The following is a 13,583-nucleotide window of genomic DNA, read 5'->3' as shown; positions in this document are numbered from 1 at the left end:
TTGAAGATAAGTTTCTTTTAAACTTATATGCTGTAAAATTATGTCACATTTTATTTTGAAGAAAATTGTCTTCCTTCAGATTGATATTAAATTTTTGAGAGAATATTGTTTATGTTCTGTCCAGTTGTTTATTACATAAAACTTTAAATTTTGCTTTTTGTCAATATATTTGACAAAACGTAACAATGACTTCCTATCCATTTATTTCCTCACAACAGATAGATTCTGTTTGAATTAACTGTAAGATCTAATGGTGGAAATGCTTTTAAAAAATTCTATAAAGCCATTTTCTAGTGGTCTTTGGACAGATGTTAGAGAAGGGTGGCACTTCATATGTTTATTGGTAGGCAGCTAGTCTAATACTTCCAGAACAACTATAGCAAAACTAAAATTAAGACAAACCAAGATAAAATTCTCTTGTTTTCTGCTACTGTTTATTATTCAGAAGAATATCAAGTTGCATTTCACAAGGACCGTATCCTCTTATCCCAGTATTTTTGTCTTGGAAACTGTTTAAAATCATCTCTCATGTTTGGAAGCTTGCTAATGTTACATCCTGAAATTATTCACTAGCACTGTCTCACATGAAGATTGTTCAAGAGTTGTTGTGCTTGGCTGGTGCAGAGATAAGCAAGTCTTAACAGAAGGGGGAAGAAGGAAGGGGCGGGAAGGGAAAAAGTCCAGAGATGTTTCCCATGAGTCTGTGCCACCCTTTCACAACATTTTGCCAATACTGGGGGGTTTTGCTTGGTTAGTTTTTCACTAATCCTTCTTCCCTACTATTGACCTTTCTGAGGTAATTAAAAAACACTGATGATTTTTTTTTTTTTTTTTTTTTTTTTGTGATCTTTCATAGCCATTTCATGCCTTTTGACACCTGTATTGCTTTGGGCCATTGGGCATTATTACCTTTTCTGTGGTCAGATAATACGTCCAGGCTTCCTCTGATCACTTGTTCAGGCACATCAGTAGCAGCCACCTTCCTCAGGCTGCTCCTAAATGTTTGATTATACAGTCCCACTACATGCTCCAGTGTGTTCCTTCATTATTGAAATGTATCATGCTATATCAGTAATTAGACGAACACACCATATAGACTGTATGATGATATTGTTTACTGCTGCCTATTTTTAGTTCCTATTCCCAGTGCCAGCAAATAACCCAAAGAATATATGATTTGTTTGTTTGTTCTTGCAGCCTGGTACAGGTGAAGCCTGTGTATGCTACGAGCCTTGAGACACTACAGGTCTTAGCTTGCAGCAGTTAATACCCCTGATTTTCTCATTTATGCTGAACTATTGTTTTTTACTTAACGCTTAACTCTGGCTTCAGTAGGTTTTGAAACTGAAAATCTTGATTGCATTGCTACAAAGCTCTACTATTGTGCATACTACTATGTCATTAACATCATACTAATTTTTTAAAAGTGGATGTATGCTTAGCATTAGAGCCATAGCCTAGCTTACCTCTAACCCTGAGTTCATTTTTCTTATATAGTATTGTCATTTATTTCCTTGTTCACCTTGTTTTAAATGGCTGTCAAGGCGAATACGAATAGGGCTTGAACAGATAAACAATTGGCTGCACAGAAGCAAGTCATTCCCTGTCAGATGCTTCAAGGTGACTCACATTTATACCATGGTAAACGTAAGGTATTTTGGAGAAATTTATCTTTTAATGGAAGAGGGGCAAAAAACATGGATATTGCTAATGAAGTGCAGAGCTGGCAAGCTGTAACTAGTTATTCTGCTTGGTTTTTGTGTCAAAACTCAAAAACTTCATGGGTTTTTTAAGATTTCCTTTTCCAGGTCCAGTAATTCATTTTTGGCATTTTTGGCCTTCAGGGTGTAGTTTATTTGTTTATCAGTTTCTTGTCATCTTTTTTCCAGTTTATTATTCATCCATTGACATTTTGAGCTCATTGAAAATACTTTTCTCTTCCTTGAGCTTCAAACTCCAAACAGTTTTCATCTCTAGCCTAAGGAAATTATTCATTTTCTTATATTCAAATACTTGTATTTGGAATTTGAGCCCAGTTTATTTTGTTGGTTAGTTCCTATAGTTTCTCAGCTCTGGGAGCTTTTCACTTGTTCTTCCACCTACTAACTTAATGATTTTTCAGTCAAAGGTTCTTTTCTACAACTAGCACTTCTGTAAGAAGGTGGTCTTCTAGCTCTTTCCTTGCCAAAATTGTTTAAAGTACATTGCAGTTGATGACATCTTTTCTGTTTGGTAAAGAAATCTTCAACTATTACAAAAACATCTAGATAAGCCCAAGTTAGTAGTAGCATCTGTTCTTTAACTTATGTCTAGATAATGGGGCTACCAGATTCATTAAAGATGGAAATGATTTAACCTTTCTAGTAATGATAATCTCATAACACATTGATATTTACATGTGAAAAGACCAGTCAGAGGCAAAGACAGTACAATAATCTGTGCAATTATCTTCATGCTTGGTATAATTCAATTAGGATACTATACTTCAATGCCAAGTATTATACTGTAAAGTTAAAGAGGAAAGCATGCTTGCATTAGGCTGTATGTTGAGGTCCTATCAGTCCTCAACCAAAATTAGATAATATGTTTTTTATGGTAAATGTTCTTAAAAACCAGGAAGCCAGGGTTCCAAATCTGCTTTCCAAATCTGTGCTTTCCATTTCTACATGCAAGGGATTTCACCAGTGTGCGGAACTAACACACACACACCCCCCCGCCCCGTACAGGTAACTGTTGCTGTGAGTAATATAATTTGATCCGAGAAAGTAGATCACTAGTAATAACCAGTTGCTGTTAGATGATCTTCAGTTACATTCTTATTTATAATAACATATAATCTTGAAAGATTACTAGTAGAGTATCTCAGTGAAGCCTGACTGAGACCTGTTACACAGGCACGGAAGTCCAATGTACAGGGAGCATAAAGCCTATAGCTACATGGAGGATAATCCCTTCTATATATGCATTGTGCAAGAAGCCTTAGCTGGACTGGGGAGGCTCTTTCACAAGACCTGGTATTAAGAAATGTGCCGAGAGTGAAAAGGGCCAAATAACAAAGGTTGTTTCACATTCTGTAAGGCAGCGAGGATATAGTGGCTTGTGAAGAGACCACAGGCAGCCCAATGATGAGTGTTGTCTTTGAGCCTTTTGACCCGGAAAGCTGCTGGCCACCTCGTACCTCTGCGCAGTGCGTTTGGCCAGGTGGGCTTGCAAAGACCCCTGGATATTGCAAGTGCAGTGAAGGCAAATGAGAAGTGAGTGGGTGCTCCCCCCCTGCACTGGTGTCACTTAACAACTGTCCTCTCCTCCGGGGCATCCAGAATTTGGGCTCAAGTGGGAACAAGCTTTGCTTTGATGTAATAGAGCAGAGAGTAAGTGGTGCTGTCTTCTGACTAACTGGGATTTAATCACCAGTTCATCTCTGACAAGTTTAAAAGTGTCTGGTTGACAATTCAGCATAGGAAAACTAATGTATGGGGTAGGATACGGACAGTGCTGTGATAAACAGCTTTCATAAGGAAGCACAATTTATATGTTTATATGTACTGCTCCAATTACACACTCAGAAAAAATCTGCTAAGTAATATTTACACTGAAAACTTGCCTCTGCTTGAAACACCAGAGTAGTTTTGGTTTTGCTTACATTTCATTCATGTTTGATTGAACGTGGACTCCAAACAGAACTGATACAAGAGCCTGTTCCTGTTTCAGCAGAAAATACTGCTTTGGAGTAGTAGCTTTCAGAAAAAAGTGTATTTTTGGAGTGGAAAATCATGGCCTGATAAAACGCTCACTTGTCTGATAGCAAAGCCAAAACTTTGGCTGGAAATGCTCCATACATGAAATTCAGACCGAGCGAAAATTAAAGCTGCAACCAAATGTTGTTTTGCTGTGCACTGCAGTAAGATCCAGTCTCTGAAACACAAGTATGGGAAAATTGCAGGTTCTTTAAAGGAGGTATTCTCCCCAGGTTTGTTAATTCTAGCTCACCTGCTGGAAAGCATGGTGTTAAAACAAAGGTCTAGTTGCCCGGCCAGCTTCTGCAGCTTGCACATTACCTCCTGCTTCTCCTTCCTCCTTCCATGAGGTAAGGAATTAGCACTAGTGCAACAGCTAGTGCACTTGCAATGCTTGTGACAGAGAGGTGGGCATAAACTCAGTGTACAGATTGGTGAGCTGGCAGTGCTGGCAACGGGAGGGGGATTTTTTTCTTACTAACAAACCAAAATCCATGCCACAATGAATACAGGACTGAGCCAGTTTGAAGGGGGGACGCCTCTTTTGAGAGAAAAAACGAACCAAACCAAACCACTCTGTTCTACAGTGTCTCTCTTTCATGTCACTAGCTCACAAGACCTGATGGGAATTATGTGGAGCCTGATATTTTCCAGTATTCTGATACGCAAGATACTAGAAGGTGAGAAGTTCGTTTTCACATGTATCTCATTGCTCATGGTCAGTGCCAGTCATGGCTGGTGTGAAGCTGGGTGCGGTGTCATTCCTCTGGTAAACCCAAAGGATGGGTGTTACTGATCCTGCACACTGGCAGCCTGCTGGGCTCCCGTTCAGAAGTTCTCTGGATTTCTGTTCTGGTTTTCTTCCCGCCTTTACTGTGCCACAAAGACCCAGAGTGCCAAACAGCAAAGATCCAGAGGCTTGTTGTCGAGCAAGAGAGCATGTATTGATGTTTCCTCCAGAGCTACGGTGAATCGCTTCAGGAATGATTCATTCTGGTCTGTGAAGGATAAACTGAAACTCTGAGGGCTGCGAAGAACAGAGGTGAAACTGGCTCCCTGGAGATCGATAGGAACCCCATCATCATCTTCACTTGGGTTGAAAGCCTGTCTTCATCTAAAGAATCATCATTAATTCAGGTTTCACTGTTTCTGGTACCAAATTCTTGTCCTTTCTCCAAAGCCAGATCCCACTCAGGCTCAAAGATCCTTTATTTTCCTGTTTTTCTAGTGTACAGCAAGAATAGTTGAGTCACAGTCACTGTTACTCAAGGTAGCAGATGGCTTCTGTGTGCTTCTGTCTCACAAAATGTAGCACACTGGGTATCTGAAACACATGATCGCATAGTGACTTTAATTCTGTGTTTTAGCTTCAGAGAAGAAATTGCCAAATTTCTAACTGACTGTGCCAGGGCTGCAAAAGCATTGAATCGAGAACATGTAAGACAAGTGCTTTCTGTTTGCATCTTATTTTTCTTAAACTGATACAGATGAGTAGATCTGAGCACAAATGTCAGCAAGACAAAACAGGAGGGATATATGCAAGATTTGCAGAAGTCTTAGTGGGGTTGATTTTCAAGGACTAGTGTTACAGGTGCAGGTAGTGTGGCTTTTTCACTCTGTTTTTTGGAATGCAAACTAGTGCTGATATCTCTGAATTTATGGATTTAAACAAGTTCTGGTATTTCTGCTAAATCTTTCATTGCTAAAAGAAAGTTTGTACTACTTTTTTTCAGATCACTGTTATGAATGTCTGTTGTGCTGGTTTTGCTACTCTGTCAACTCTATTATGTGATCCTGGTGGTGAGTAAAAATTTGATTATTTTACTTAAAAATGTTTCTTAGCAGTGAATACAATAGTATTGTGACTTCTGACAGCGTGTTGTTACTCTAGCTGCCTGAATGAAGAAAGACATGGTATTTCTTAGTCACTGGCAGAGTGTTTTTGAAAAAACATCTCTGTTTCTAGAATGGTGGAAAATGTTTGAGCCCACTCACTTTCTGGAATGCAGTCTGTAGTTTTTAAAGAGTGTTACAGGAAGAGGAGAAGGGTATCAAGAATGCAGTGTATTTTGAAAAATTACGAGAAAAAGAGGTGGGAACCATGGTGGAAGCTGGAGGGAGAGGGCACCCAGGGAGGGAGGCGGACTGGGTTGAAATCAGGGATGAAGAGAAAACTTGGATAACTGGGTAAGGAAAACACGCAGAAGGAATCTGGGACAGGGGAACGGAGCTGCAGCAAAAGAGGGATTCCTGGTCAAACAAAGGTGGTGGTGAGGAGGAGACAGCGGTGGGAAAGCAAAGCAGGAGTGGGGTCCTGGGAAACAACCTGCTCACAGTGGCGGTGGTCAGCAGGAGGAGAGCCCAGCCAGGGAAGCGAGTCTCCTCGCTGGCTTGGAACGAGGAAAGCAGCAGAGAATGGGGACATCCACCAAGACCTGCTGGGGAAGGGAGGTGAGGAAGATGACTTACATGTCCTCCCATGCAGGAGGCTGTGCCGCCCGCATAGCACCCGGTACCAGCACCAAAACCCTTGGGAGCAGGGTGGAGTGATGTAGAGTAATGTGGTGCCATGACTTCAGCATTTTGGTGGCAAAAGCGCTGGGAAACCAATGAGTTTTGTTTAGCTTTAAGTGGCAGTGTTTACTGGAGGCTACTTGTATCTGTGTCTATTTTAGTGTGTTCAGATTTCATTGTATTTGCACAGTTGTAGCAGGAACTCTTCCCCTTCAACACTGACAAGCTCCCTTTTACCCCCTGGTTAATGCAGGAAGCCCCCTCTGTCCCGTCCAAAACCCTACCTTGCAGGGCTTTTGCACTATCTGTGGGAGAACACCAACCTGGGGCTGCTTCACAGCAAAAAAAATGAGAAGGGAAACAAGTTCCATGGTGCTGTAGGGTCCCTGGCTGCAAGGCAGCACTTTGGCAGCCAGAAAGAAGCAGTCGGGGTTTGCAGCAATTCCTGATGAAAACACGATGGTAACAGAGCATTAGCAAAAGGTCGCGAGCAAGATCGTCATTTGTCATTATTCTTAAAATAAGTAAAACAACTAGTTGACCAGGTCCATTTCCTTTTACTGAAATTTTATAAGGATATTGAATCTGTTATTGCAAATGTTAAGGAAGAAAATTGGGAGGGAATTCGGGTTGATTGGTGTAAGCTAAATTTTCAGTTTTGTTTAAATGTTGGTTTAGGTTATAGTGAAGGTTTTTGAGAGTAAGTCAGATGCCAAATTCTTAGATTGTCAGTTTAGTCTATTAGACTATAATGAAATAATTACTCATGAGAACTGTTCCTTTCTTTTTTTAAAATGTTTTTAGATGAATATCTTATTCCAGCTCCATACTATGGTGTTATAAATTCCAAAATATGGCTACATGGCAGAGTGAGCCTGTTCACGTGCCCTCGTTCAATGAGGTAAAGCTTTAGTTATTCACATACTCTGACAGACATTTCACAAGGAACAATCAAAAAAAACCTGAAAATGCAAACTGAGTCCAAATGAAGAGATGGGGCCAGTCTGGCACTTTTAGAGACCACCTGACTTTTTCTGTGACTGCAGCGTGACAGGAGGCTGCTGCCATCAGATGTGTAGGATTATGTTCGTTCTGTGCAGACGCTGTTCTGCACTGACATGCTGAATTATAACTTGTCAGCTCTAAGTCTGTCACTCCTACCATGAGGAAATTTGGTTTGCAAATTTTTCCCTTTAAGCACTGAAAGATCTACGGTGTAACATTGGTTCCCACTTTGAAAGCTCAGTAATCTGTGAGGCAAGTCAAAGCGGGGGTAGCACCAAATCATACAATCAGAGGGGGAAAAAAAAGTAATCTTTAAAGTGCACAGGTTCTGCTGTGAGTTGCTGATAGTGTAGTCTTGGGCAAGGGCAACACTTAAGAAAATAATTGAGTTATATAGAAAAGACTGATCTTAGTGTCAGATTCTGTTATTTTAAAATCTCCAGTAGCAATTTTATTTTCACTAGGTGGGAGTGTTTCTTCATGGTCGTCTTTTCTTTTTTTTGATATCTTTATTATATTTTTATTCTTTTTTGTTGTTGCTGTTCTGTAGATGACTGATGAAGAAAGTCACTCTTTCCAGTCAACAGCTGAAAAATTGGAAGGTGCATTACAGAGAGCTAAAAAGCAGGTGGCAATAACATTGATTTCTGATTTTCATGTTTTCCTAGTTATTTTGTAAAGCGGCGTGTTCTCAGCATTGAAGCATTTGTACAGTTTCATCTGTGCATATTTTCAGTCTTGTGACTGAGGTGGGTCCAACTCTAGCAACAGAAGTCAAATTGATCTTATAATCTGAGCACTGTGATGAAATGCAGAGAAACTCTCTGACTCTATTTTATGAAGAACAGATCTCGTGTTTCAAGACCAAGTTTCTTTCTCTGTAGATTTCAATGGAAGTTGAAGTGTTGTGAACACGCTATTGTTCTGACCTTTGGAAGAGAGAATTTGTTACTGTAACGACCCACTCACCTGAAGAAACATGTCTAAAGTGATTCTGAAGAGAGTTCTTCAGAGTTCCAGCTGACAAGGAATTGCTAGCAAACAGAAAATTACAAATGTAGTTTTTCCAGAGTTTAGGAAACTTCATTAATTCAAAGTACGTAGCATGCTCAGTGATTTTATTCTGATCAGCGTTGCATAAATGAGGATATTATTGCTTATCATAGACAGTTTTAATTTTGTTTCACATTGCTCTCTGTCTTTGGAACTGCTTTTCTTCCCTGTGGAAAGATTGGTTTTGTGAGTGTCCACAAAATAGTGCTTACCAGTATTTCAGGCTAAAATGTTTCCTATTCTTATTGTCTTGATATTCATGACCCACTCACTTCATGGAAAATTATAAATGCACTTGAACTTAACTGTTCGTGCTCGTCCTTGAAAAGATCCAGTGGAGGAAGCACAGACTGAAGTAAAACATTTTACCAAAGATGTGGTGGTGATGGCAGTGATGTTTCAAAACATCAAGTGAGATGGAATTCCTGTGTCCTCCTCCAGGACGGAAAATGAGGTTTAACAATAGATAAAGCATATAGTTCCAGGGAAGGTCACTCACAGAGGTCAGTTATAAGTAAGGCCACATATAAAAAGTGAGTACTTTGGGTGCATGGCAAATGCATGCATAACATTTTTTATAGATATGTTGATGTTGTCCTTGTTAGCTCATTGCTTAATCAGCATGGTGCCTGTGTTTAGACGCCGTCTGTAAGTCTGTGCTGTCTGTCCGTGCCTTTGCCAGCCTCTCCGGGGCTGCCGGCAGCGGGAGGCAGCTGGTGTCCTCGCTCCTTACTGGGGTGAACTGGCTGGGCAAAGCGCTGGGTCACAGACCCCATTAACTCCTTAGAGCTCTGCATGTGTTTGTCATCCTCTACAGCTGAAACTGTTCTCACCAATGAGACTGGAAACATCTGCTTCAGATACATATAACGTAATAAATATCCGGAGGAGCTAGACTAGAAGAGCAGCTGAGAAACTGCTGTCCCACAGCAGCTGCTCCTGTGTGCGACGATGCCTCACGCAGCAGCTTCTGCCTGATGCACCTCGGCTGTCAAACACAATATGCTCTTATGCAAGGAGTGCTTGTGCAACAGCTGCTTGTGCTTCGTATTTGCATCTTGTTCTGTTTCCTGGGGCTGGAATCGAAGGCAATACACTGAAAGTTCCTTTTGTGTGAAGTTCTTGCTCGCAGCACCCGTTCAAAGAAATTGCACGTGGCAAGGAAAGCAAATATCAGGGCTTCTTCATCACGGAACTTGATGTTCTGGAGTTTCTGGGGTGTTGGTCTTTGCAAACAATCTCCTTTGGAGGAGGCTTGGGTGGAGTGAGAAATTGCAGTGGGTGAGGTTTTCTGAAAATCAAAAATGCAGAAACAAAAAATACTAGTTTAATTTCAAGTTTATCCCAAACATGAAGTAATAAAGCAACTCCTCATGTTGATATGTTTAAAGTCTTGAAAGTTCCAGCCGTAGGCATTGCACTGTTTGATTGTGTTAAATAAAAATATATTTGCTGCACGTATCTTACGTTAATATACATTAAGGATTTCTCTAACAAATAGAAAATAGATGATTTTCTGAAAAATACCCATAGAGTTTAAAAGACTGGTTATCTTTGTAATCTAATCTTTGATCATGCGGGACTCTTCCTGTTGCGCAGCGGAATATTTACAATCCCTTAGAGTAGTTGAATAAAATTTGTAGCTTCTGTGGAGAGAATTTTGGCAACAGAAATTCTGCAGTGTTGATAAATTTAATTAAAAATATTTTTTCTTCTTTTAGTACTTAATAAATTTACTTAGTAAATTTGCAGATGTTTGAAGCTGAACTTGAATTATGGCAGAAGCTTCTTGATACAAAACTCTTGATTAGTTCTTGAAAAGCTTTTTATCGTTAGGAATCTGGATGGTTTGGACTGGTTTTCTCCAATTCTGTAGATAAGATTTACTTGTGTAGGTGGGTTTTACTTCTAATATGGCATGTAGTAGCACACAAGTCTTAAGAAACGTTAACATTATAAATAATGAGTTCAAATCTAATTATTCTCTCTCAGTTTATGAGGGGCATTTTTGGAATTTGTATGAATTGAAAAAATGTTAGATGGGCCCAGAGCATAGGTTACAAAGCACCTATATTGGATTATGTTAAACCTCTAAAGCTTTCAGAATTTAATTTTGAAATTTATTTTTACTTTATCAGAAGGAACCAAATTTTATGTGAAAGGATTTTTACCCTGTCAAATTATGCTTTATAATGTGGTAATTCCCCACCATCCCTAATTTTTACGTGTCTTATGTTGGATATGAAAAATGTATTCATCTCTTATGCTATAAAATACTTAACCTTGAATGAATGCTTGATATTGTTGGCAAAGTGGATGCTGGTGAAGCACATAGAGCATATAGAGTTAGAGAAAAATGTAGATTGAAAAGGAATTCTTGGGTCATCTCATACAACTTCCTGCTCAAGGCAGGGCCAGGTTCTATTGTAAGTCAGGGACCAGGTTGCTCAGGGCCTTGTTCAGTCAAGTTTTGAGACTGTCTAAAGATGGAGATTATGCAACCTGCCTGAGGAACCCGTTTCAGTGTTTAATCACTCTCATGGTGAATTTCTTTTCCACATGTTCAGTCAGTATTTACATCTGTATCTCCTTTCTACAGGTATTCAGAGACCTGAGCAAATGTTGCACAAATATGCTGCTGAATCAGTCACAAACAATGCATCTTCTACTGCAGATACCTTCTGCAATCCGGAAAAAGATTCGTCAGGCAAACCTTCAAATACACCAGGAAATGATGTCTCCCAGCTAAAATACATACTTGTTTATTAAAATCATACATGCATTTAATGACTTAGTAAACATAAGCATGCTAAATTATATTAAGGGTGTGTGTGACTTCAGTGTTTTTGGCTGTAACCTTGCATAACACACTCACTTTGCTGTGACCTGGTATTAGTAATCTTGCAAGTGGACTTGCTAAAGTTGAATTTTAAGGCAAGTGGACCTCCTGGATGTTGTGAAATTAGCCCCTGTTAAGCACAGAACTTGGTTTTACTCCATTTCAAGTGTGCTATGTGTCAGTAAAAGCAGTGAGTCTTACATACTTGCACGGTTGTTGAATTATGAAACTTTGAAAACATTGATTAAATGGTTGTGCATATTACTATATATTATGGACTGTATATTTTTATCAGAATACTGGAAGTTCTGAATTAGGTGTGTCATGGTTTAACCCCAGCCAGCAACTAACCACTGCGCAGCCGCTCGTACATTCCTGCTGGCTGAGAATCAGAAGAATAAAAGTAAGAAAACTCATGGGCTGAGATAAAGACAGTTTAATAGGTGAAGGAAAAGCCACACACACAAGCAAAGCAAAACAAGGGATTCATTCACTAATTCCCATCAGCAGGCAGGTGTTCAGCCATCTCCAGGAGAGCTGGGCTCCATCACGTGTCATGGTTACTTAGGAAGGCAAATGCCATTGCTCTAAATGTCCCCCGCTTTCCTTCTTCTTCCCCCAAAATATATACTGGGCATGATGTCATATGGTATGGAATGTCTCTTTTGTATGGAATGTCTCTTTTGTATATGCATGCTAAGTGAGTACTTTTGGAGAAAGCATTTAGATTTCTTGCTTCTGGGCTCACTTTCAGATTATTTCTGTATGCCTGTATTCATTGGATAGTGTTTTCATATGTTAACTATAAAAAACCCTTGAAGGTCCGTAATGTGTACTCATTTGACAGAATTGTATGGGGACTTTTTTTTTGCTTAGTGGTGTTTTGTTTTTTTTTTTTAGTATTTGCAGAATTAATTCACCATTTGCTCCGTTATTTAAGTTTGATGAGAGAAAACTAGAACTGCAAAATTATCCGACTGCTGTTGTAGAGGCTCAGTAGGAGGACTGTCTCACTGTGGATCCCTAATAAACTTGGAATTTGTGCTTCTGAATATTAACACGGCCTTTGACCTGTTTTTTGTGGTGTTTAAACTTGGCAATGTTATGCTGTTCAGCCTGATAACATGAACATAAATAATCTACCATGCAGCAATTTTTAAAGCTCGTAGAACCATGGAATAATTGAGGCTGGAAGGCAACTATGGAGATCTTACAGTCTGGAGATTGTACAGTCCCTGTGTGGAGCAGGGTCAGCCAAGAGCAGGTTAACCTGGACTGGGTCTGGTTGGGTTTTGAGTGTCACCAAGGATGGACACTCCACAGCCTATCTCAGCAGCTTGTTCCAGAGTTCAATCACTCTTTCTTACTAAAAAGCTTTTTCTTATAATTAAACAGAATTTCCTTTTCTCATTTTGTGCCCATTGCTTCTTGTCCTGTCACTGGATACCCAGAAGAGCCTGTCTCTATCTTCCTTAGGCCCTCTTGTCCAATATTTATACACAGATAAGATTTCCCACAAGCCTTCTCTATTCCAGGCTGAATAGTCCCAGCTCTCACCCTCTCCTTGTATTTCAGATGCTCCCGTTCCTTTATCATCATTGAGGCCCTTTGCTGGACTTATTCCAGTATGTCCATGACTTTCTCGTACTGGAGAGCCCAGAATACTGGGCGCCAGCACTCCAGTTGTGTCCCACTAGTGCTATGTAGAGAGGTCTGTGGCGTTTAACACACTCACCTGGTCTCGGCAGGGACTGAAGAGTGAAACCACCAACAGAAAAAAAAAAAACCAACCTACCGAGTAAGCTTTTCAGACCCGTAAAGCCAAAGGTTCGTAATAAAACGCTACAGAAGACCTTCAGAAAACTTGCTGACTGCTTTTGGCAGTTAAAATTTACTGTAGGGAAAAGCAAAGGAAAAGCAATTTGAAAGAGTGTAACGATCATAACTCTGCAGTGATGATCCCCCATGAAACACCAGCTTGTTAAGAGGAATTCAAATGTTGGACATTATTAGACAAGAAATAGAAAATACTTTAGAAAGCATTTTGCCATTATAAAAAAATCCAGTGCTCCCGCACGTGTGCCGTTGAAGGTGATGTGCTGTTTAGATCCCCTTGTATCAAAAAGGACACGGAACAGGGAAAGTCAGTTCAGTCTGCTGAGGACTCCTAAACAGGCACCTCTGAACTGCGAGAGGGTTTTGGGAACTAATACGGTGATTGCCTGGGTCTTAATACCCTTCCCTGAGGCCTTATGCAGAGTTCGGGTTTGCCCCAATGCATCCGTTCTCACGTTAATTTGAAACTCTGCTCCTGAGCGTTGGTGAAAGACAGAATGTAGAGATTTGCCACAGAGCAGCGGGGTTGCTGTGGCGGGCAGGGTGTGTGCCAGCACCAGAACCAGCACAGGAGCGAAAGGCCCAGGCTGCGCTGACAG

The 13,583-nt window shown here is 40.2% G+C and overlaps 1 protein-coding gene across 1 annotated transcript; it reads left to right on the top strand.

Annotated features, from left to right (window-relative positions):
- Positions 1-3,125: 3,125 nt before the first annotated feature.
- LOC135984978 (1-aminocyclopropane-1-carboxylate synthase-like protein 1) lies at positions 3,126-11,058 on the top strand. The gene is given in 9 exon segments (XM_065627903.1): positions 3,126-3,201; positions 3,256-3,371; positions 4,347-4,417; positions 5,105-5,174; positions 5,471-5,537; positions 7,056-7,115; positions 7,118-7,152; positions 7,807-7,884; positions 10,909-11,058. Coding segments are annotated over 9 exon segments (723 nt in total).
- The last annotated feature ends 2,525 nt before the right edge of the window (positions 11,059-13,583 follow it).

The sequence above is a fragment of the Caloenas nicobarica genome, chromosome 2 (genome assembly GCF_036013445.1).
Source record: "Caloenas nicobarica isolate bCalNic1 chromosome 2, bCalNic1.hap1, whole genome shotgun sequence".
Lineage (NCBI taxonomy): Eukaryota > Metazoa > Chordata > Aves > Columbiformes > Columbidae > Caloenas > Caloenas nicobarica.
Note: the sequence above shows the minus strand (reverse complement) of the source record. Positions and strands in the feature narration are given on the sequence as shown.